At 43.9% G+C, this 25611-nt stretch overlaps 2 protein-coding genes across 2 annotated transcripts in view; both read right to left on the bottom strand.

Annotated features, from left to right (window-relative positions):
• Positions 1 to 20670, bottom strand: part of LOC120026183 (beta-adrenergic receptor kinase 2-like) — a 91018-nt gene extending 70348 nt beyond the window's left edge. The window contains exon 1 of the mRNA XM_038971008.1: positions 18713 to 20670. Within this exon, the coding sequence (XP_038826936.1) occupies positions 18713 to 18825 (113 nt within the window). The 5' untranslated portion in view covers positions 18826 to 20670. The remainder of the gene's footprint in view (positions 1 to 18712) is intronic.
• Positions 20671 to 23142: 2472 nt separating this feature from the next.
• LOC120026422 (beta-crystallin A4-like) lies at positions 23143 to 25120 on the bottom strand. Its single transcript, XM_038971279.1, has 5 exons — positions 25082 to 25120; positions 24350 to 24468; positions 23903 to 24044; positions 23652 to 23794; positions 23143 to 23290 (listed from the first exon to the last, which is right to left on the bottom strand). Exons 1-5 carry the CDS (start codon positions 25118 to 25120, stop codon positions 23143 to 23145), a joined length of 591 nt encoding a protein of 196 aa, XP_038827207.1.
• Positions 25121 to 25611: the final 491 nt, after the last annotated feature.

Below are 25611 nucleotides of genomic sequence, written 5' to 3'. Positions count from 1 at the left end.
TAGCACCCCCTCCACGGGCCCATTAACACACACACACACACACACACACACACACACACACACACACACGAGAAGGGATGGGAACGTTACCACGCACATGGCAGAAGGAGGGGTAGCACTTTCCACATGACAGCACATTGGCCAGACAGACACCTGGCCCAAGACGGATTGGTTTAAACAAGAGAGGAGAGAGGTTAAGGAGAGAATGAGAGAGATGAGAGCGAGATCTTGGATGTGTCTATTACTGCCAGTGAGCCAGTTGCAACGAGTGTGCTGATACGATCCAGAACCACAACAAATGGTTGTTTTTTCATCTCGTTTAATCTGTCTTTTGACAAACTGTTTAGTGATTACCAGCATCTATTGTTCATTGTATTGATGATTAATGCAATGGGGTTTATTCTGTGATTCCCCGTGGATTGATGTTCCCCTGATATCAGTAGTGTTGTGTGAATGGGTTTTCCACAGTAACGGAATTATGGTTTGTTAAACTTTGAAATCAATGGTTTGTGTTTGGCATACAGTTTATTAAAGTGAAAAATCTGAGTCTCAACGTAATTCCGTTACCGTGGAATTGCCCTTCTACTGTATTGGGGTGGCTGGCCCAGAACGGGCAGGTTCAGATAGGACTGAATAAAAGGATCATACTAGAAGATGCTAACTAGCACATCATAACAAGTGACTGATGCTAGTAGGCTTGGGCGGTATCCAGATTGTCAGACCTTCATACAGGAGATTTGGTAATATCGGCACTGAACACAAGGTGCGCTATTTTCAAACCCCACTGAGGCCAAAAGGTTAGCAATGCTAACAAGTACATGTAAAATCCCATTGAGAACGCTAACTAAATGCTAACAAGCGCATTGTGAAAATGTTATACGGTCTCTGATCAAAACTATTTTCAGGACAGACATCCCAGCTCATGAACTTATACAAGTCACAAAAACATGCTACTCACAGTTTGCTGCACACAACAAAACAAATATCAGACAGCAAGGCTCTTGATCCAGGAGATTCTCTGCTGTTACCAAGCAAAGCTTCATTTTGGAAGAAGCTAACCACTTAGCTAGATTACCAACTACTGCAGCAACTGAATTAGCAAACCAAATGCACAACTGCAGAGTATGTAGCACATTTTAGACAGTTAAAATAATTAACCTAATAGTTAAGATGTCTAGCTGGCAAACATTTGTGAATACCATACCGTAACTCAAATGTTATTGGTGACATGTAGCAGATGTTAATGCGAGTGTAGCGAAATGCTTGTGCTTCTAGTTCTGACAGTGCAGCAATATCTAGCAAGTAATCTAACCATTTCCAAACAACTACCTAATATACACAAATCTAAAAGAGGTGAATGAGAATATGTAAGTATATGGATGAGTGATGGCTGAGCGGCATAGGCAAGGTACAATAGATGGTATAAAATACAGTATATACATGTGATATGAGTACTGTAAGATATGTAAACATTATTCAAGTGGCATTATTTAAAGTGGCATTGTTTAAAGTGACTGGTAATCCATTTATTAAAGTGGTCAGTGATTGGGTCTCAATGTAGGCAGCAGCCTCTCCGAGTTAGTGATTGCTGTTTAGCAGTCTGATGGCCTTGAGACAGAAGCTGTTTTTCTCTCTCAGTCCCAGCTTTGGTGAACAGTATTCTTACATAGGTATTCCTCTTGTCCAGATGGGATAGGGTAGTGTGCAGTGTGATGGCGATTGTATCGTCTGTGGACCTGTTGGGGCAGTATGCAAACTGAAGTGGGTCTAGGGTGGCCAGTAAGGTGGAGGTGATATGATCCTTGACTAGTCTCTCAAAGCACTTCATGATGACCAAAGTGAGTGCTACGGTGTGATAGTTATTTAGTTCAGTTATCTTTGCCTTGGGTACAGGAACAATGGTGGCCCTCTTGAAGCATGTGGTAACAGCAGACTGGGATAGGGAGAGATTGAATATGTCCATAAACACTCCAGCCAGCTGGTCTGCGCATGCTCTGAGGACGCGGCTAGGGATGCCGTCTGGGCCAGCAGCCTTGCGAGGGTTAACACATTTAAATGTTTAACTCACGTCGGCCACGGAGAAGGAGAGGGGTGCAGTCCGTGTTAGCGGGCCGCGACGGTGGCACTGAAGGTGTTTAGTTTGTCTGGACGTCGGTGTCCGTGACTAGATCACCTGGTGTGTGATGCACAACAGTCAGTGACTCAAGGCTCCAGTCTCATCGTTGTGGGCTTGTAAACAAACACCGGTAAGCACCATAATGAAACATTTAAATGAAGAATGCGGTCTGCTTTATCTCCTAACATATTGCACAAGTTGATTGCAGGTATTTACTTAAAAAGTAGCTACAAATATTCAAATTTATAATAAAAATACTCCGGCATACACAGTATACCACCCAAGCCTAGATGCTAGCACCAAGTATAACAGTGGTTGATAGAGGAGACACTAAATACTAGATAGTTTATAACACAGTGGCAGATGCCTCCACCTAACTTTAGTAAAAGAGGCTGATGCTTAGCTAGCAAAAACACTAAGTACTAGTAGGCATATAATATACTGGTTGATGCTAGCACCAATGCTAACTAACTTGTAGTAAAACAGTGGCTGATGCTCACAAAGACACAAACTACTAGCGATGTGACAAACGGAGAAAAACAGACATTTGCTTGATCAATTTCCCTTTAAAAACAATAAGAAAAACACATAAAATTCCACATGAATTCACAATGCAGCTGTGCTGCTGCAAGCAATGGTTTGGGTTTCACGGTGAGTCCCTTTCAGATGGTTAAGCATTGCACCTGTACTACCATTACTGTACCTCAACTCCACCTCGCAAACTTTGCATTTCACCACCTTCTCATTTAACTTAAAGTATTACCATACAGGACTTCTTTGCTGTCACTTGCCTTTCCCATTTTTCCAACTGATAACAATGACGTAATGGCAGAGAGTCAAAAATATATATATTCCAGCTCCTTGCACGTCGACTCAACAGCTGTGTGTGTGTGTGTGTGTGTGTGTGTGTGTGTGTGTGTGTGTGTGTATGTATGTATGTATGCATGCATATATATATACACACACACACACAAATGATTGCTGATAGATAGGCCTTGTGCATGCTTCTGAATGGTGGCGGAAATTGGCGTCGAAGCCGGGAGTATATATATTTATTATTTGTTTTTATTTCACCTTTATTTAACCAGGTAGGCCAGTTGAGAATAAATTCTCATTTACAACTGCGACCTGGCCAAGATAAAGCAAAGCAGTGTGACAAAAACAGAGTTACAAATGGGATAAACAAACGTACAGTCAATAACACAATAGAAAAATCAGTATACAGTGTGTTCAAATGAAGTAAGGCAAAAAAAAATAGGCCATAGTGGCAAAGTAATTACAATTGAGCAATTTACACTGGAGTGATATATGTGCAGATGAGGATGTGCAAGTAGAAATACTGGTGTGCAAAAGAGCAGAAAACAAAAACAAGTATGGGGGTGAGGTAGGTAGTTGGTTGGATGGGCTATTTACAGATGGGCTGTGTACAGCTGCAGCGATCGGTAAGCTGCTCTGACAGCTGACGCTTAAAGTTATTGAGTGAGATATAAGTCTCCAACTTCAGTGATTTTTGCAATTCGTTCCTGTCATTGGCAGCAGAGAACTGGAAGGAAAGGTGGCCAAAAGAGGTGTTGGCTTTGGGGAAGACCAGTGAAATATACCTGCTGGAGCACGTGCAACGGGTGGGTGTTGCTATGGTGACCAGTGAGCTGAGATAAGGCGGGGCTTTACCTAGCAAAGACTTATGGATGAGCTGGAGCCAGTGGGTTTGGCGACGAATATGTAGCAAGGATCTGCAAACGAGAACATACAGGTCGCAGTGGTGGGTAGTATATGGGGCTTTGGTGACAAAACGGATGGCACTGTGAGAGACTGCATCCAATTTGCTGACTAGAGTGTTGGAAGCTATTTTGTAAATGACATCGCTGAAGTCAAGGATCGGTAGGATAGTCACTTTAACGAGGGTATGTTTGGCAGAATGAGTGAAGGAGGCTTTGTTGCGAAATAGGAAGCCGATTCTAGATTTAATTTTGGATTGGAGATGCTTAATGTGAGTCTGGAAGGAGAGTTTAAAGTCTAGCCAGACACCTAGGTATTTGTAGTTGTCCACATATTCTAAGTCAGAGTCGTCCAGAGTAGTGATGCTAGTCGGGCGGGAGGGTGCGAGCAGCGATCGGTTGACGAGCATGCATTTTGTTTTAGTAGCATTTAAGAGCAGTTGGAGGCCACGGAAGGAGTGTTGTATGGCATTGAAGCTCCTCTGGAGGTTTGTTAACACAGTGTCCAAAGAAAGGCCAGATGTATACAGAATGGTGTCGTCTGCGTAGAGGTGGATCAAACAAAAAAATCACTCGCAGCAAGAGCAACATCATTGATAGATACAGAGGAAAGAGACGGCCCGAGAATTGAACCCCGTGGCACCCCCATGGAGACTGCCAGAGGTCTGGACAACAGGCCCTCCGATTTGGCACACTGAACTCTAGAGAGTAGTTAGTGAACCAGGCAAGGCAGTCATTAGAGAAACCAAGGCTGTTGAGTCTGCCGATAAGAATACAGTGATTGACAGAGTCAAAAGCGTTGGCCAGGTCGATGAAGATGGCTGCACAGTATTGTCTTTTATCGATGGCGGTTATGATATCGTTTAGGACCTTGAGCGTGGCTGAGGTGCACCCATGACCAGCTCGGAAACCGGATTGCATAGCGGAGAAGGTACGGTGGGTTTCGAAATGGTCGGTGATCTGTTTGTTCACTTGGCTTTCGAAGAATTTAGAAAGGCAGGGCAGGATAGATATAGGTCTGTAACAGTTTGGGTGTAGAGTGTCTCCCCCTTTGAAGAGGGGGATGACCGCGGCCGCTTTCCAATATTTAGGAATCTCAGACGATACGAAAGAGAGGTTGAACAGGCTAGTAATAGGGGTTGCAACAATGGTGGCGGATAATTTTAGGAAGAGAGGGTCCGGATTGTCTAGCCCAGCTGATTTGTAGGGATCCAGATTTTGGGGGGGGGGGCAAAGCATGGCCAGCTGTAGAGAAATGCTTATTGAAATTCTCGATTATCGTGGATTTATCAGTGGTGACAGTGTTTCCTAGTCTCAGTGCAGTGGGCAGCTGAGAGGAGGTGCTCTTATTCTCCATGGACTTTACAGATTTGGAGTTAGTGCTGCAGGATGTAAATTTCTGTTTGATAAAGCTAGCCTTTGTTTTCCTAACTGACTGTGTATATTGGTTCCTGACTTACCTGAAAAGTTGCATATCGCGGGGACTATTCGATGCTAATGCAGTACGCCACAGGATGTGGAGTGAACCAAGGGATATATCTGTTCTTAGTTCTACATTTTTTGAAAGGGGCATGGTTATTTAAGATGGTGAGGAAAGCACTTTAAAAGAACAACCAGGCATCCTCTACTGACGGGATGAGGTCAATATCCCTCCAGGATACCCGGGCCAGGTCGATTAGAAAGGCCTGCTCGCAGAAGTGTTTTAGGGAGCGTTTGACAGTGATGAGGGGTGGTCGTTTGACCGCGGACCCATAACGGACGAAGGAAATGTGGCAGTGATCGCTGAGATCCTGGTTGAAAATAGCAGAGGTGTATTTAGAGGGCAAGTTGGTCAAGATGATATCTATGAGGGTGCCCATGTTTACGGATTTGGGGTTGTACCTGGTAGGTTCCTTGATTATTTGTGTGAGATTGAGTGCATCTAATTTAGATTGTAGGATGGCCGGGGAGTTAAGCATATCCCAATTTAGGTCACCTAGCTGTACAAACTCTGATGATAGATGGGGGTCAATCAATTCACATATGGTGTCCAGGGCACAGCTGGGAGCTGAGGGGGGTCTATAACAAGTGGCAACAGTGAGGGACTTATTTCTGGAGAGATGGATCTTTAAAAGGTAGAAGCTCAAACTGTTTGGGCATAGACCTGGATAGTATGACAGAACTCTGCAGGCTCTCTCTACAGTAGATAGAACTGCTAAAGGGGGCGGAATTCAATCTTGACGGAAAATGTTGTATTTGGGGATGGAAATCTCAGAATTTTTGGTGGCCTTCCTATGCCAGGATTCAGACACGGCTAGGACATCAGGGTTGGTGTAGTGTGCTAAAGCAGTGAAATAAGCAAATTTAGGGAGGAGGCTTCTGATGTTGACATGCATGAACCCAAGGCTTTTACGGTTGCAGAAGTCAACAAATGAGAGCGCCTGGGGACACACGGGGCATGGGATAACCTCTACATCACCAGAGGAACAGTAAAATGAGGGTACGGCTAAAAGCTATAAGAACTGGTCGTCCAGTGCTTTGGGAACAGAGAATAAAAGGAGCAGATTTCTGGGTGTGGTAGAATAGATTCAGGGCATAGTGTACAGACAAGGGTATGGTAGGGTGCGAGTACAGTGGAGGTAAACCTAGGCACTGAGTGACAATGAGAGACGTTGCATCTCTGGAGGCGTCAGTTAAGCTAGGTGCGGTCTCCCCATGTGTGGGGGGTGGAACAAAGGGGATATCTGAGGCATGTTGAACGGGACTAGGGGCTCCACAGTAAAATAAAACAATGAGAGCTGCCCTAAACAGCAGTATACAAGGCATATTGATATTAGAGGCATAAAGCAATCACAGGTGTTGATTGGGAGAGCTAAGACAACAACGGGTGAGACAACAACGGGTAAACAGCTAAGACAACAACAACGGGTAAATGGCGATGAACGGGCAGAGGGTCAGTTAGCTACACACAGGGCCTGAGTTCGAGGCTGGGGCCGACAAATAAACAAAATTAAGTACCGTGGTAATGAACAATCCAGCAGGCATCAGCTGTGTAGCCGAGTGGTCATAGGGTCCAATGAGCAGCAATAGATGAAACAGGGAGCCGTTCGGTAGTCGATTACTACGCTAGGCGAGCGGGAGACACGGCATTCAGGAAGCTAGCGGGCCGGGGCTAGCAGATGGATCTTCACCAACATCTACGACGCAGAGGCCGGTTGAGAGCACATCGGTCAAATTACGTCAACAGACCAGTGTCGACAAAGGGGTCAAGGCCAATTGGCAAGAGAGGTATTGTAGTTGGTGTACTTCGTTTGCTAGCCGGGAGATGGGCCTAGCTCGAGGCTAACTGATACATGCTTCTGGACAATAGCCACTCAGCAGCAGCTAGCTAGCTGCGATGATCCAGTGTAATGGTCAGAGCTTGCGGCAGGAATCCAGTGATGTAGTGGTAAAAAAAAGCAGTTCAATATGCTCAGGGCTGATATCTCGCTGTGCAGACCGGCAGGTATTATCCGGGCTAAAGTGGCTGGTGTCTGAGCTATAGGTAAAGACCGCTAGCAGTGGCTAACAATGACTAAATATCTAGTAGCTAATTAGCTGGCTAGCTTCTGATGGCTAGCTTCTGAAGGAGGTTCCAGTTATAAGATCTAAAAAATAGCAGCTACGTACTAGAGGTCGACCGATTAATCGGACTGGCAGATTAATTAGGGCCGATTTCAAGTTTTCATAACAATCGGTATTTTATTTTTTTACACCTTTATTTAACTAGGCAAGTCAGTTAAGAACACATTCTTATTTTCAATGACGGCCTAGGAACGGTGGGTTAACTGCCTTGTTCAGGGGCAGAGCGACAGATTTTTACCTCGTCAGCTCGGGGATTCGTTTTTGCAATCTTCCGGTTACTAGTCCAACGCTCTAACCACCTGCCTTACATTGCACTCCACGAGGAGCCTGCGTGGCAGGCTGACTACCTGTTACGCGAGGGCAGCAAAAAGCCAAGGTAAGTTGCTAGCTAGCATTAAACTTATCTTATAAAAAACTATCAATCTTAACATAATCACTAGTTAACTACACATGATTGATGATATTACTAGTTTATCTAGCGTGTCCTGCGTTGCATATAATCCATGCGCCAACATCAACAAACGGTGATGATTTAACAAGCGCATTTGCGAAAAAAGCACTGTCGTTGTACCAATGTACCTAACCATAAACATCAATACACAAGTATATATTTTTAAACCTGCATATTTAGTTAATATTGCCTGCTAACATGAATTTCTTATAATTAGGGAAATTGTGTCACTTCTCTTGCGTTCCGTGCAAGCAGTCAGGGTATATGCAGCAGTTTGGGCCGCCTGGCTCATTGCGAACTGTGTGAAGTCCATTTATTCCTAATAAAGGTCGCAATTAATTTGCCAGAATTGTACATAATTATGACATAACATTGACGGTTGTACAATATAACAGCAATATTTAGACTTAGGTATGCCATCCGTTAGATAAAATACGGAACGGTTCCGTATTTCACTGAAAGAATAAATGTTTTGTTTTCGAAATGATAGTTTCCAGATTCGACCATTTTAATGACCAAAGGCTTGTATTTTTGTGTGTTATTATGTTATAATTAAGTCTATAATTTGATAGAACAGTCTGACTGAGCAATGGTAGGCAGCAGCAGGCTCATAAGCATTCATTCAAACAGCACTTTCGTGTGTTTGCCAGCAGCTATTGCGCTGTTTATGACTTCAAGCCTATCAACTCCCGGCTTTAGGCTGGTGTAACCGATGTGAAATGGCTAGCTAGTTAGCGCGGTGCGCGCTAATAGCGTTTCAAACATCACTCGCTCTGAGACTTGGAGTAGTTGTTCCCCTTGCTCTGCATGGGTAACGCTGCTTCGAGGGTGGCTGTTGTCGATGTGTTCCTGGTTCGAGCCCAGGGAGGAGCGAGGAGAGGGACGGAAGCTATACTGTTACACTTGCAATACTAAAGTGCCTATAAGAACATCCAATAGTCAAAAGGTATATGAAATACAAATCGTATAGAGAGAAATAGTCCAATAATTCCTATAATAACTACAACCTAAAACTTCTTACCTGGGAATATTGAAGACTCATGTTAAAAGGAACCACCAGCTTTCATATGTTCTCATGTTCTGAGCAAGGAACTTAAACGTTAGCTTTTTTACATGGCACATACTTCACTTTTACTTTCTTCTCCAACACTTTGTTTTTGCATTATTTAAACCAAATTGAACATGTTTCATTATTTATTTGAGGCTAAATTGATTTTATTGATGTATTATATTAAGTTAAAATAAGTGTTCATTCAGTATTGTTGTAATTGTCATTATTACAAATAAAGAAATAAATAGGCTGATTAATCGGTATCGGATTTTTTTGGTCCTCCAATAATCAATATTGGCGTTGAAAAATCATAAGCGGTCGACCTCTACTACGTACCACATTGGGTGAGGCGGGTTGCAGGAAGGTATATTTAATTTGAAAATGGAAAAAAAGAGACTGAAACATAATGAAATGTATATTTTCTTTAAAGAATATTTACGAGACAAAAACAAACGTCTTACTGCTACACCATCTTGTTTATTCCAATGGAATGCTGTATCTCATAATTTCTTGGCTTGCAATGTGTCTCAACTTCAGTAAAGCAGGACCTATCATCAATGAATAGGCCAGAACCTCAACTCTGGACCTGGAAACCAGTTCCAGTCCTTTTCCCCCCCATTGTACCCCTATAAATCAGGGACTGATTTAGACCTGGGACACCAGGTGAGTGCAATTAATTATCAGGTAGAAGAGAAACCCAGCAGGCTCCAGGTTAAGAGTTGAATACCCCTGGGCTAGGATATTCTGCACGCAACAAATCGAAGACTGAACACACACGCATAATCAGCGAAGAGAAAGAGCAGGCGAGCCAGGGCGAGGGACAGAGAGGATGCAGGCAGAAATAACCTTGCAAACTGTGCGCATACGTCTTGGTAATCTGTATCTCGCAATGTCTGGTCTTGCAGGCCTCGCAAATTCACCAAAGTAGCCTAAAGTTTGCCTCTTCATCTCTGGTTTTATTTAAATGACAACTTTCTCCAGGCCTTTAGAGATGGTAGTCCTAATACCCAGAAATAAGTTACCTCTGATTTGTTCAGACATCCCTATGGGAAAAACGGATGGGGAAAGAAGGTTTGGGAATAAATGCTGAAAATAAGGTCCGAGGTTAACACAGGCTTAGATGTTATATATTTTGTTCTATTAGATAATAGCAGTCTTAACATGACCTTTATGACTTGTGAAGCCTTTGTGATTTTTTTTATTACATTAATTCTTAAAAATTCACAAAAAGTGACGTTAACTGATTAAGATTATCTCAGAACCGAACGTATATGATCTCCTAAGCCGGTGTTTACCACAGACCTTATTTTCAGCATTTATCCAAAAACCCTACAAAAACACCCTTCATTTTCCTCATAGGCTTTGTCCAACGAACCATGACAGAGTTATTGCCTACAAAAAGATGCCATTACTACCTCTCTATAGCTTATAGTCTAGTTGGACTATAACACAGAAAACAATGTTTTGTGATAACTGCACTCTGATTAAAATGTGGGCGGGGGGGGAAATTTCAGTTAGGGTTTTTTCTTAACGTTAAGGATCCCAATTTCATTACACACTCCTACTAGTTTATAACACAGTGGCTAATGCTAGCCTAGCAGCAATGCTAAAACCAGGGTAAGAATTTAACCAATAGTACTAGTAGTAACATAGCTGGGCCTGGATCTGGGCCTGGATCTGTGCCTACAGGTCAACTTGTACGCAGTCCAGTAATAGCTCTCTGTCTAACTGAGCCACAAGAACCAGGATACAGGAAGTTGACTCTTCCTCATTCACTGGAGGCCAGGGGTGAGTCATAGGCATGCCTGCCTGCTGCAGAAACAACTAGCCTGGCTAACCCCTAGTCCCTGGTGGACACTTGTGGAGAGCTGATCTAAATAAGCAATTTGGTGCAAATTCCTCTGAGTAGCCAATCAAGGGATAAGGTGGAGCTAGTACAATAATGTAACAAACCAATTATTTCAGATACATAAAGTGCCTTTGCCCTAATGAGTAGGGGGCTAGGGGTTGTTTCTGGACAGGGCCATAAAGCAGACCGCAGACTGTCCTGTCAGAATCTACTCTCTGCTACACTGGCCAATCACTATCCACTCTCTGCTACACTGGCCAATAACAATCTAGAACCCACTCTGCTATACTGACCAATAACAATCCACTGACTCTCTTCTAGACTGGTGCAGACATACACATTTTGCACTTCCCTTCTTGGATTTAAAAAGGATAGGTCTTGTATACTGTAGACCAGGGGTGTCAAACTCATTTTGCCCCAGGGGCCGCATTCAGTTTTCAACCAGGTCCAGAAGGCAGCACTGACAATTGGTTATATTTCCAAAGAATGTTATATTTGCAAAGAATTGTCATCTATCCATTGTTATTGGAATGTGATGTTCCCTGACTTTCCCCCCCAGTCCTCCATGACTGTCCTCCCCCTCTGGATCTGAACCTGCCTCCTGTAACTACTGTACTCCAACAACCCCTCCCTCTCTCTGTCATCCCTCTTTATCCTTCTAGTTTACTCCCTCTTCCCCCACCTCCTACCGCACAACACACATAATCTCTCGCCTCTCCTGCTGAGCTCTCTTTCAAACAGTACCAGCGCCCGTTCCTCTCCCCTCCCCCTCTCTCGCTTCTAGTGCTGCCGTCAAAACCTCACCTCTCTGCCAGCAGGCAAAGCCTCGACACAAAGAGAATGTAACAGCGATGCGCGATCCACAATGTCACAAACAGGCAGCCTAATTCAGATCGTTTTTTTCACTCATTGGTCTTTTGACCAATCAGATCAGCTCTGAAAAATATCTGATGTGAAAATATCTGATGTGATTGGTCAAAAAAAACAATTAATGGAAAAAAGATCAGAATTGGGCTGCCTGTGTAAATGCCAACATATACATCTCCAAACATACACACAGCTCTAAACACAAAACACACGCACACTACTCCAAATGCCACACAAACAACTCCAAAGACCACATACGCACAGCCCCAAGTACACAAACATACAGAGCTGAAACACACACGCACACATCCCACATACACACAGCTCCAAATCCCTCACACACACCAACGCTGGCTCTCGGCACTCCTCTTTCCCTCTCTAGCCTAGATCCTCCCCTCCCAGTCTCTCCCTCTCTAACCTATACCCCCCCTCTCCCTCCCCTCTCAGTCTCCCCCTCTCTAACCTATACCCCCCCTCTCCCTCCCCTCTCAGTCTCCCCCCATCTAGCCCATTTCCCCCTCTAGCCCATTTCCCTCCCCTCTCAGTCTCTCCCCCTCTAGCCCATTTCCCTCCCCTCTCAGTCTCTCCCCCTCTAGCCCATTTCCCTCCCCTCTCAGTCTCTCCCCCTCTAGCCCATTTCCCTCCCCTCTGTCTCCCCCTCTAGCCCATTTCCCTCCCCTCTGTCTCCCCCTCTAGCCCATTTCCCTCCCATCTCAGTCTCTCCCTCTCTAGCCCATTTCCCTCCCTCTCTAGCCCATTTCCCTCCCCTCTCAGCCTCTCCCCTCTAGCCCATTTCCCTCCCCTCTCAGCCTCTCCCCCTCTAGCCCATTTCCCTCCCCTCTCAGTCTCTCCCTCTCTAGCCCAGCCCATTTCCCTCCCCTCTCAGTCTCTCCCCCTCTAGCCCATTTCCCTCCCCTCTGTCTCCCTCTCTAGCCCATTTCCCTCCCCCTCTAGCCCATTTCCCTCCCCTCTCAGTCTCTCCCCCTCTAGCCCATTTCCCTCCCCTCTCAGTCTCTCCCCCTCTAGCCCATTTCCCTCCCCTCTCAGTCTCTCCCCCTCTAGCCCATTTCCCTCCCCTCTCAGTCTCTCCCCCTCTAGCCCATTTCCCTCCCCTCTGTCTCCCTCTCTAGCCCATTTCCCTCCCCCTCTAGCCCATTTCCCTCCCCTCTCAGTCTCTCCCCCTCTAGCCCATTTCCCTCCCCTCTCAGTCTCTCCCCCTCTAGCCCATTTCCCTCCCCTCTCAGTCTCTCCCCCTCTAGCCCATTTCCCTCCCCTCTCAGTCTCTCCCCCTCTAGCCCATTTCCCTCTCCTCTGTCTCTCCCCCTCTAGCCCATTTCCCTCCCCTCTGTCTCTCCCTCTCCAGCCTATATCTCCCTCTGTCTCTCCATCCCCCCCACTCCCTCCTTCTCTAGCCTAGATCCACCCCTCTGTTTCTCCCTCTCAAGCCTATACCACCCCTCTCTAGCCTAGATCCCCCCCTCCCAGTCTCTCCCTCTCTAGTCGGATTATTATCATAGCCAATTTCAGGAGATAACATGTTTTCCATCGATAATCTTTTAAATCCTTATCAAATTAAAACAAATAATTTCCATAAAGCCATCTGAACCCAGGCAGGGGTCAGACAATTCAGATCTAATCATTGTTTCTGGGAGGGTGGGGTTGCAGAGTAGGCTAACAGCTATGTCCACTTTAGACAGTTATGTTTGGAAGGACTAGCCTATGCAACACAGCCACTACAGTAGTAATGTTGCTGACCCTCCTGACCCTGGCCTGATGGTATTAATGCTCTCTCTCAATCTGCTGTGGTATTACCCACTGTGCTGTATCGGTAATCCTGGCTTCAGCACACACACACGACTAAAGCAGCATATTCATAAAGAGCAGGCCATGTATACCATACTACTTCAGTCATTGTTAAAGCAAACCCCACTATCACACACTCTTTTATCACAGAAGAATAGTGTCTTATCTCCTCAGCCCTGTAAACAATACCTAATGGACGATTAGCAATCAAATTCTACAAGCTCAATACACACACACACACACACACACACACACACACACACACACACACACACACACACACACACACACACACACACACACACACACACACACCAGAAGTAGAAGAAGCAGTAGACAGTACAGAGATTGACATCTGAGGAGAAACCTCTTCCAAATCTGATTCGAAGAGGCAATCTTTTCCATTTGAGATTGAGGCCTGCCTGCACAATTCTAATGTGTGTAGTGAGATCTACACCAAATGAGGAATCAACCCATCTGAGGATTAACTAGGATTTCTGAGTAAATGGTATTGACATTAAGGTCTGAAAGGCATTCGGCCATTGGGAAAGTCAGGAGTAAGATACTTGCCCGAAAATGTTAAGTAGCCATTTTCAACACACAGGGGAGGAACCACAAAGAATGGAATTCTTTGCATCTTGGTTGTTGAAAGTTTAAAAATATATATTTTAAAAAACCTGCCCAATGGGGCCAGCCTCAGAGCAGGCTCAACTTGCAGGACGGATCAGGACACTTGCCCCAGGCAATAGGGCAACCCTTAATGTCAATCCCTGCTTTAATGTTGGGGCTGTGAACTTGCTCTGCACATGGGAAAACCAACTGAAGGCCTACTCAGTTTAACAACACATCTAGTTCACTAGCTCAGGGTCTGATAGAGCTGAGACAGAGGATGAGGAAGTCACAGAAGCCTGGCTGACTGGATAGAACACATACAGACACTTTCACAGAAGTAGATTCGCTTAATTGTAATACAAACACTTTAACAGAAGTAGCTAAATAATAGTTTCTCAGTACCAGAACATCTTTCTCCGAATAGCTTAGGTTCCTGCCAAGCAGTTACACACCTGATTCTACCAATCAAAGCCTTGGTTGAAGACTATGATGATTAGTTCATAAGATTAATCAGGTGCGTTAATGCTCTGCTGGAGCAAAAGTTCCCACCATCTACATCAGCCATTGTGGAAAAGACTCTGGCTGTAATAGGAGATCAATGTAGAAAAGTAAAAGAACAACATTAGTCTAAATAGGTTCAAGGCTGCAGTTTGGACCTGTTCATTGACCACATCTAAAGCAAACAAATCAACCAGTGGCTTTACCAAATGGCCATGGTACAATTCAGCCTGGTCTGAACACACACAGCGGGGTCTGCAAACACAGTCATCCCTTAGTAGGCTAACTTTGGCCCAGTACATGATTGGATTTCATCAATAGATGTGACTAAACATATTGAATTTCACTAAAAGGGATGTGATGTTTAGGGCCAGTTTCCTGAACCCAGATTAAGCCTACTCGTGGACTTAAAAGCGTGATCGATGGAGAATCTCTGTCAGAAGTGCTAAGGCCAAGACTGGGTATACTCTGGGTCTGGGAAACTGGTCCCTGTGTGTTGCTGATCTGATCTCTCGAGGTGGTCATTCAGGGGTGAGGATGTCTGTCTGTACTACAACTCCCATCAGGCAGTGGGGTGCTGCTGCAAACACCAGGGTGGCAAAAAGTTAAGACAGAAATATATGGGCAGGTCTAGAATAAGGCCTAAAGCTCTTTTCATTACAGTTAACTTCAAGTGCAATGTTACAAAAAGTTCTGAGAGACTGTATTTTGTAGAATATAAATTATTCTCCGTCAGGTAGAATAGTGAATCGTGTCAGGTCTACACTTTACATGTCTAGGCTATATGATGAACAAATGATAAACCTAATTTAGGATTGCTCGGATTAGAGCAAATTCATAACATTATCAGAAAGAACTTTGACGAAGTGATTGCATCTATGGTCATTGAGCAGCATGACACTGAATATTATAACTGAGAAAAGTCCATAAAGCAATCAATGGATGGAAGACATGGCATAACGTGATGTGCTTCTGAAGCTTGGTGAGGACTAGGACTAAGCTTGGTGAGGATTAGGACTAAACTTGGTGAGGACTAGGACTAAACTTGGTGAGGACTAGGACTAAGTTTGGTGAGGACTAGGACTAAGCTTGGTGAGGACTAGGACTAAGCTTGGTGAGGATTAGGACTAAGCTTGGTGAGGATTAGGACTAAACTTGGTGAGGACTAGGACTAAACTTGGTGAGGACTAGGACTAAACTTGGTGAGGACTAGGACTAAGCTTGGTGAGGACTAGGACTAAGCTTGGTGAGGATTAGGACTAAGCTTGGTGAGGACTAGGACTAAGCTTGGTGAGGACTAGGACTAAGCTTGGTGAGGACTAGGACTAAGCTTGGTGAGGATTAGGACTAAACTTGGTGAGGACTAGGACTAAGCTTGGTGAGGACTAGGACTAGGCTTGGTGAGGATTAGGACTAAGCTTGGTGAGGATTAGGACTAAGCTTGGTGAGGATTAGGACTAAGCTTGGTGAGGACTAGGACTAAGCTTGGTGAGGACTATGACTAGGCTTGGTGAGGACTAGGACTAGGCTTGGTGAGGACTAGGACTAGGCTTGGTGAGGACTAGGACTAGGCTTGGTGAGGATTAGGACGAAGCTTGGTGAGGACTAGGACTAGGCTTGGTGAGGACTAGGACTAGGCTTGGTGAGGACTAGGACTAGGCTTGGTGAGGACTAGGACTAGGCTTGGTGAGGACTAGGACTAAGCTTGGTGAGGGATTTAGGCTTAGACGTTATACAGCCTGAGCCTAAACTACAAATCAGACACTTGTTAACATTATCACACGTTCATTAGGTCGATCTCCTTTGAGCTGTACGTTTCACATTTGCATACACACTGAGAAATCTATGGTGAGAATGCCATTGGTGTCAACTCTACACTGACAAAACACTCCACCACATCCTCTTTCCCTTAGTCTGACTAACAGCTCACTAGACAGCCAAACCCTGACCTTAAATAAAAATGTACAGCTATACGCTCAACTGATGCATGCAGGTTTTTCAGAGGAGGGATAAAGGTAAAATTGTTTTTTAGTTATAGTAAGGTATTTTATTTGTAAAGTAGGTATTCTCACATATCCAAAATGCTTATAGAAAGCAGTTTAGCATGAATCTTCTCTAAAGGTCACCGACAACAGGGCCTCTCCACACTACCAACTACACCTAAGAGGGGGATACCATCTTTGTATGGGCTGCTACAGAGACATACAGTATATATACTGTAAATAAGAATTTGTTCCTAACTAGTTAATAGCCTAGTTAATACCAAAAAGTAGGTGGACACCCCTTCAACTGAGTGGATTCAGCCACACCCGTTGCTGACTGGTGTGTAAAAATCGAGCACACACATGCAATCTCCATAGACAAACATTTGCAGTAGAATGGCCTTACTGAAGAGCTCAGTGACTTTCAATGTGGAACCATCATAGGATCCCACCTTTTCAACAAGTCAGTTCGTCAAATTTCTGCCCTGCTAGCTCTGCCCTGGTCAACTGTAAGTGCTGTTATTGTGATGTGGAAACGTCTAGGAGCAACAACGGCTCAGCCACGAAGTGGTAGGCCAAACAAGCTCAAAGAACGGGACCGCCGAGTGCTGAAGCGCGTACAAATCATCTGTCCTCGGATGGAACACTCACTAGCGATTTCCAAACTGCCTCTGGAAGCAACATCAGCACAAGAACTGTTCATCGGAAGCTTCATGAAATTAGTTTCCATGGCCAAGCAGCCGCACACAAGATTACCATGCACAATGCCAAGCGCCGGCTGGAGTGGTGGCGCACTGGAAACGCATCCTCTGGAGTGATGAATCATGCTTCACCATCTGGCTATCCGACGGACAAATCTGCTAAGCTAAATCTTTACAGAAATGGTTAGTCGAGATCGGTGTGGAAGAACTTGACTGGCCTGCACAGAGCACTGACTTCAAAACCATCGAAAACCTTTGGGAACGGCGACTGCGAGGCAGGCCTAATCACCCAACATCAGTGTCCGACCTCACTAATGCTCGTGGCTGAATGGAAGCAAGTGCCCGCAGCAATGTTCCAACATCTAATGGAATGCCTTCCCAGAAGAGTGGAGGCTGTTAGAGCAGAAAAGGGGGGACAAACTCCATATTAATGCCCATGATTTTGGAATTAGATGTTTGATGAGCAAGTGTCCACATACTTTTGGTCATGCAGTGTAGCAGTTGGCTCCAACAATACTACCTAACTGGCTTCATACTGACAGAAGGTGTTGCTATGGTGGCATCAAAGGCCATGCACACATCACACTCTCCTACCGCTCAATTTCCATCACCTCACATTTGCCTTCAACGTCCCAATAGTAGCTGCCTGCCTGTGGGCCTGTATTTGTTATTATAAAAACTGTGCGTTTATAAATAGCTGTCAAAAACACCAGTGATTTCGTAGGTCCCATTTGGCTCAGTTGGTAGAGCATGGTGATTGCAACGCCAGGGTTGAGGGTTTGATTCCCATGGGGGACCAGTACGAAAATGGATGCACTCACTATTGTAAGTCGTTCTGGATAAGACCATCTTCTAAATGTCAAAAATGTAACTGGGGAAATTCAGGCAGTTGAAGGGGAGAGATATGCAGATGTGAATGGATGGATACAGAAGACTCCACCCACCATCTCTTATCTTTCATTGCATCATTCCATCAAAAACAGATACTGGTAGGCCTAACATATTACTGTATCAGATGAAAATAACAGCATATTATTTACATTCTAAGCCACCAGTAAAAAAAACTAAACAGAAGCTGCCACCGGATGGAGGAGGTGGTGATGGATGGGTGGTTTTGATGCTAGCTGGAATGATTATTGGTCTGGTCTTCAGAACACATTGTTAATGAGCTTCATTAAAATGATATCATTCTCGATGGCATTACGTCAGATGCAAATTGGCCTAATGTGGATTTGAGGGCTAGGACCTTGAATGGTAGGGACCCTGGAGTCGCCTAACGGAGGCAGTTGACAAATAACGTTAGTTTCCTATTAGCGAGTTACTGTAACTGACCGAGAGGTTTCAATGAGATAGGGCTTCCATCTCCCTATATGGCCATACACACATACATCAATTTGACAGGTAGACAAACATTGACTGACCGAAGCAGAACCTACAAGGCGGGTGAGCAGTTACATGTACCTGGATTCAGGCAGTATGATTTTCTTGCTCGCTCGGGCCGCTGGAGTAGATTTGCTCTTCTCCATCGCCATCAAATAGCTGACATCGGCGAGAACTGCTTCGAGGTCCGCCATCTTCAACCCTGGTTCGACCGAGTCGATACACCAGCCGTGGAAAGGTTTTTTTTTTTGTTTTTTTAAAGATAAAGCAAATGTCTGAAAATGGTTAGAATCTAGATCCAACCTGGGCGACCGAGGCAGCTATGCGGATGACAGGGGCGACCATCGAATGAAGCGTGTCGTTTTCTTCCTCTAGGTTCGACACACACGGTCCCTCAAAACACAACCATTGTTACACAAAAATAATAGTATTTATCATCTGGGTATTTTTTTGTGTGCCAAAAATGGTAGTGGTTTCAATGGCCAGACAAGATTGATGAGAGATTTCGTTTACCACCTTTCAGAGAGCTTCACTTATTTAGATGGCCCACCTGCTAGATGTGGCGAACTAGCAAGGCAGCTAGCTAATAACAACTGTAAAACCCCACTGATCCTAGCCACATAGTTTGTTTTATCTTCTTGAAAAGCTAAAATTGTAATATTGCGGTACGTGGTACTCCAGCAAGACGTATGCTTCAAGCTTCCTAATTGCGTCTCGTCGCATCTGCTTCAAAATAAAACATGACTTTATGCGTCGACAAAGATGGGTTGTATCACTTCTATCGAACTGGTATTCGATGAAGACATCCTCGTGTAATAACGATGACAGGGGTAGAAAGCGAAAATAACAAGAGCAAGCCAGCTCGCCTGTATCACACAAAAAATAGTACTGACGAATGAATGGTCCAGATACTAGCGAATACAGTAGTTAGGTTCAGGTTCAAACGTATTCACCAACATGAAAAATCAAAACAATTGTCTTATTGGCATAGGATCCTACACAGCGATATCAGAAAGAGGACATCAATCAAACCACAGATGCAGGTTGCTAGCTGAATATCCAGCACGCAAAACCTATGCTGAAACAATTTGCTAGATACCCGAGTAAAATATACTTTAACTAACGTTGGCGACAACTATCGAATTTATCTATCAAGAGAACAAGCATTCAGTTGTTGGCACTAACTTTACGTTAGATGCCACATTTAAACTGTAAATTCAGCCACGAAATCAGCCAGCTAGATTCTCAATTTACGTGGTCGACAAGGGAGAAAGTGTTATTACTAACTGCTGTGGAAACCGGTGCTACTTGATAGCGAGTTGGCCAGTAGATAGCTGAATTTGAGTTAGTTAATATACGAAGTATATGTACCAAACTAGCGCTAGCTAACACAACCGCTTTATCGCAACGACACGAAACCCACTCATCCAGTTCGCTAGCTAGCTCGCCATCTCAGTAAGGTAACGAATCCTGATCTTCAGCCAAATCCATGTTATTTCACAAGAGACCAACGAAACCGCACAAAATTAGCCATAGTCATTTATTTCACCCCAGTGTGTGGGCTTTGGTATGGAGACAGTGGCTAGCTAGCTAGCTATAATGGGGGAGGGGGCGTTGGAGGAAATTGGCTAGTTAAGTTAACCTTAGCTTGGTAACCGTCCACGGTCCCTCGCGACCGAGTCTTCAACTAGAAGTTTAATTTTTTTTTTTTTTCGATCAACAGCTTGCCAACTAGCTGACGAACAGGCAATGAAATATAAACGAAGAACCTAAGTACATATAACTTGGTAATATTTGCTGCCCGTCAGTGACTTCCTCCGTAAAGTTGTAACCATCAAACGTTTCTGCTCCTCAATCAGCACAAGCCGCAGCTGAGATCTGTGCATTCGACAGACTGACGATGCGGGAGAACGTTTGATATCCTGTTTGTTTACGGTCCTCCAAGAGGCACCGATGTCCTTTTGTTATCCCTTTTGAGTCCGAATAAGAACAGTTGACTTTACTCCATTTCGCTGGCTGTGTTGTGTATTCTCAGAAACAAGCCCTACCTAATTGTAAAAGCCCCACTTCCTCCAACTGCGACTAAGCATCCTGGAAAACATGTAATGGAGCAGGACCACTCATGGACGCGGACCTAGATGATTATAAATGCCCTATTACGATTTGAATCAAATTAAAACCATTATATAAAATTAGCAATATTTTGTTTAGCTCTATATGTTTTATTTTTAACAGTGTTAACTGCAAATGAAGATTACATAATAGGATCAAAGAGGAGGTCGGTAGGCTGTCATTATGGGCATCTTTTAATTAATATTACATGAATAATATATAACAGACACTTCTGGATGATAACTTGCTGCATTAAGTACTACAGTGCATCTCCTCATGGACTGCACCAGATTTGCCAGTTCTTGCTGTGAGATGTTACCCCACTCTTTCCACCAAGGCACCTGCAAGTTCACAGACATTTCTGGGGGGAATGGCCCTAACCCTCACCCTCAGATCCAACAGGTCCCATACGTGCTCAATGGGACTGAGATCCGAGCTCTTCGCTGGCCATGGCAGAACACTGAAAGGTATTGGAAACTTATTCAATGTTATAAATTGTTCATATGTAAGAATATTACCCCTGTTGTCAAAAACGTCAAAAACATCAAGAACAAAGTCAATATTCCTCCCATGCCAGCTGAGGTAGAACAATGACTTATTCCTTACAGTTTTGTTTGAATTATTCCACAAAATAGCTTTATGTGGGGAAAAATTGTGCAGGAAACATATTTTCCTGGCCATTAAAGCTTGTTGGTGAAACCTAGCCAATTTAGCGGGTAATCTTTCAGGAATATAATTACATTTCAGTAAAAAACGAAGACCTCCCAACTTAAACACATTATTTGGAATGAAATACCATATTGATTCAGTATTGATCAAACATCTTTTCAACCAGTTGATCTGGAAAGTGTTATTTATGTCAACAAAACCCAACACTTCCAGACCTCCTTCAGGTCTTTTATTACAGAGGACTGACTTCTTTAGTTTGTGAGACTTATTTTTCCAGATGAAGTCAAGAAAGGTCTTGTTGATCTCTTTACAATTAGAGGGATTTACAAATAAAGATAATGAGGGGTACACAAAGCGAGACAGTCCCTCTACCTTGGACAGAAGTACTCTCCCAAGTATAGTAAGATCCCTTTGTAGCCAATTATTAAATATATTTTTAGTTCTCTTAATTTTAGGAGAGAAATTCATATGTTGTCTGACTAGGTGGTTTTTTGACAGATGTATTCCTAAATATTTAACACAGTCCTTTACAGGAATATCTTCTATTTATTTATCATCAGAGTCATATAAACATAAGATTTCACATTTAGAAACGTTCAGTTTTAATCCTGATGCAATAGAAAATGCAGTTATAGCATTAAGGGCGACTTGGTCTTTGTCTCTTAAAAAATAGTAGTATCATCAGCCAGTTTGGGAAATTTTGATTCCTTTGTTAAAAATGGGTAAGCCATACAGATATGCATTATTCAGAATATCTAGAGATAGAAGTTTCACAACCAAAATTAATAGAAATGGCGAAATTGGGCATCCCTGTCATACACTTCTGTTGATACTGAATCTTTTGGATGTATTAAGGTTTTGTAACACAGAACTATTTATATCTTTGCAAAACATGCAAATTATTTGATAAAATTTTCACCGAAGCCAAAGACTTTAAATGGCCTAAAGAGAAATGAATGTTCAATTATGTCAAAGGCTTTACAGATGTCCAAAAATTAGACAACCGCATCTGAGTCATTTGCATCTGAATAATCTAGAAGGTCCAAGAATAAACAAATGTTTGAGGTTATGTGACGGCCCTTCATAAATCCTGTTTGAGTCTCATTTATAATGGTATCTATTCCTTTCTTTAATATTTTGGCATAAACCAGAGCAATACATTTCTAATCAACATTCAGAGAAGGATCTTTATCGGGCTTCGGAATCAGTGAAATAAGGCCCTGTTTCATAGTGGAGACCATTTCCCCATTTTCAATGCAATCTTGAAACATAAAAAATAGGGTCTTCTAGTAACTCTCAAAACTGTCTATAGAATTCAACTGACAGGCCATCGGGGCCAGGTGTCGTCAATATGATGTGTGTGATTCTATTCAGCAATGTGCGTCATCGCACCGTTATATTTGATTTAACCAATCTGTGTTTTATTATGATATTTAACTTTTTTAGAGGCATCACTGGAGATGTAGCGCCGCCTGCCGGCCAGTGAAGGTATTATTGTCAGAAGTACTCAAACATGTCTAAATATCCCTCTGTTTATTTGTTTGTTTGTTTATTTATTTAATTGTTTGTTTGTTTGTCTTTAGCTATATTTATCTCATAGTACCATTTAATCTACAGTTGACATACATTCAGAGAGGCAGAAGCATGGATGGTAGGTCAGTGAGGTTTTAGAAAGACAGTTTATTCAGCATTGGGTAGCAGTGGGGATAAGCTTGGGGTAACGGGTGAAATTACTGCTGAATGCGGCGGATGGACTGGATCTGAGGGGTCTGGGAGTGGGAGCCGAACTCCCTGAAGTGCTTGTACTCGCCGCAGTGACGGTCACACTCCATGATGTACTGGTAGCCACGGTATCCGGGGTATTGGTAGCACACAAAACTGTTAGGTAGAGAGACAGAGAGATTTCAGAGTCAGTTGGCGGTAATGGATACTATGAGGCTAGGGGAGTAGTAAAAAATGAAATTGGAGAGAGATTCATAGAGAATGTAAGAGAGAGAGGCAGATTGGAGTGAGAGCTTGAGAGTGAGTGTAGTATTACGTGTTTTACTTTTCTATTATTTCTATATTTTCTTTCTCTCTGCATTGTTGGGAAGGACCGTAAGTAAGCATTTCACTGTTCGTCTACACCTGTTGTTTACAAAGCATGTGACAAATAACATGTGATTTGATTTGAGAGAGGGAGAGAGGGTGAGAGACAGGGTGAGAGGGAGATTGACTGTGTTAAAGGCTGGCTACTCACGCTCCAGACTGGATCCTGAGGGAGCCGACCTCGTTGTTGCACCAGCCCATGGCCTGAAGGGAGGGGTAGTCGTCACTCAGCTCGCCCTTACGACCCAGGAAGTTCTCGCGCTCATAGATGGTCATACGGCACTCCCTGTGGTTCTGGAGGGGAGAGGACAGGATGTCAGTTAGTCAGTCAAGAGGAAGAGTGTAGAATAGATAGTGGTAGAAAGAGATATGGATAGAGAGAGTGGTGGTTGTGTTACTCACAGCGCAGGCAATGGGCCTGAAGGAGGTCATCCTCTCTATGTGGTAGGCATTGCTACCACTGAAGGCATCGCACTGGGGGTACTCTCCTCTCTCCAGCACAAACTGCTGGCCCTGGTAGGAAGCATGCTCATAGCCAATCCAACTATAGGAGAGAGGGAGGGAGGGACAGGGAGGGAGAGAGGGAGATGGAGAGAAGATGGGAGGGAGAGAGAGAGAGAAGGAGAGAAGGAGAGAGAGAGAAGGAGAGAGAGAAGGAGAGAGAGAGAGAAGGAGAGAGAGAGAGAGAGAGAGAGAGAGAGAGAGAGAGAGAAAGGGAAGAAGTCAGAGATTGCGTGGAGATCATCATTTCCCCCGGCTTCTCTGAGCAATAGATCTAAAGTGAAACCATACAGTGCTAGGTGAGTGTGTCTGTGTGTGTATGTGGATTTGTGTGTGTTTTTTACTCACGCTCCACTCTCAATCCTGAGGGAGCGCACGGTCTCAAAACCAAACTCCATCACATTGCAGCACTCGGAGGTGAACTCATGCCGACGGCCCTGGAAGCACTCCTCGTCGAAGACAATGATCTGAGAGGGGCAGAGAGAGAGACATGAATTACATACTCTATCTATCTATTTACCTGGACAGGTTAAAGCTGAGGTTTGGGTGCAGCCACAAGTATCTCTACAACCCTCTTTAAAGCTGTGCTATTGGTCAATTTGGTTCTAATAACAGTTACATGAACCTGGATAAATGGACCAATCATATGAGACAATGGTAATGCAATGTGGTCTGTTCTGTCTAAATTTGGGCAGGGTGTAATCTGTTCAGCTGGAACAGAAATAGTGTGTCTAGACCCGAGCCTGTTGTTATGACAGAACAGCCTCCTGTGATAAACGGTGTGTCCTGAGCTCAGCCTGTTTCTCACACAGCCCTCTGTTAAAGAGCTTTCCTGAACACACAGGCAGGCTATGCTCAAATACTTTACAAATCCATCCTTCCTTCCCCTCTTCCTTCCTTGGGGTAATCACTGTTCTGCCCTGGCTGGATAGATGGAAGTACACTACATTCCTTTCAGATCATTGACTACTGCAAGAAAGGATGAATTGTAGAAGTTTTGAAACAGGGCCAGAGCAGACCTTTATATAATGCATTGAGCTGTGCTGTCATCCATACACTCAGTTAATCAGTCTCACATACCTTCCAGTGGCCGGAGAACTTGGTACAATGGTGAGTCATCTTGTCTGGAATGAGAGAGGACAGATAGTGGACTGTTATAAACAATTGTAGTCTTGCAAAGTGCAGAATGTTACATTTGTGCAATGTACAACTCGTGATGCTAGATAGACTGCTGAGAATTTCTTTCCCACACATTCATACTCATATTACACACACACACACACACACACACACACACACACACACACACACACACACACACACACACACACACACACTCTTTCTTCTCACATTATTAACACACATACACGGTGCCCCAGACACACAACAATGTTTAGAAACAAAGTTTGCCCATATCAAAAAATACTGAGCATCAAACAAATATATGGGTGAAAATTAAAACACAAAAACAAATAAAATAGCTGGTGGAGGAAGAAAATGGAGAAGCATTGTGCTTCAAACCCCAGAATAGTTTCCAATGGCAGGTTAGCACAGCAGGACTCCATCCATGTGTGTAAACTATTCATACTCTACGACCACAGCTACGCTAT

This window comes from Salvelinus namaycush, chromosome 31 (assembly GCF_016432855.1).
Source record: "Salvelinus namaycush isolate Seneca chromosome 31, SaNama_1.0, whole genome shotgun sequence".
NCBI classification, from domain to species: domain Eukaryota; kingdom Metazoa; phylum Chordata; class Actinopteri; order Salmoniformes; family Salmonidae; genus Salvelinus; species Salvelinus namaycush.
The sequence above is the reverse complement of the archived record's forward strand: the minus strand, read 5'-3'. Positions and strand labels throughout refer to the sequence as shown.

What these genes read in the sequence shown, in the direction of transcription:
- LOC120026422 (XM_038971279.1), bottom strand. Translation starts at nt 25,120, where the DNA reads ATGACTCACCATTGTACCAAGTTCTCCGGCCACTGGAAG. An exon ending in CTCAGGATTGAGAGTGGAGC is followed by an intron (nt 24,045 to 24,349) that starts GTGAGTAAAAAA and finishes TCTCTCCTATAG; the next exon opens with TTGGATTGGCTATGAGCATG. An exon ending in TCAGGCCCATTGCCTGCGCT is followed by an intron (nt 23,795 to 23,902) that starts GTGAGTAACACA and finishes TCTCCCCTCCAG; the next exon opens with AACCACAGGGAGTGCCGTAT.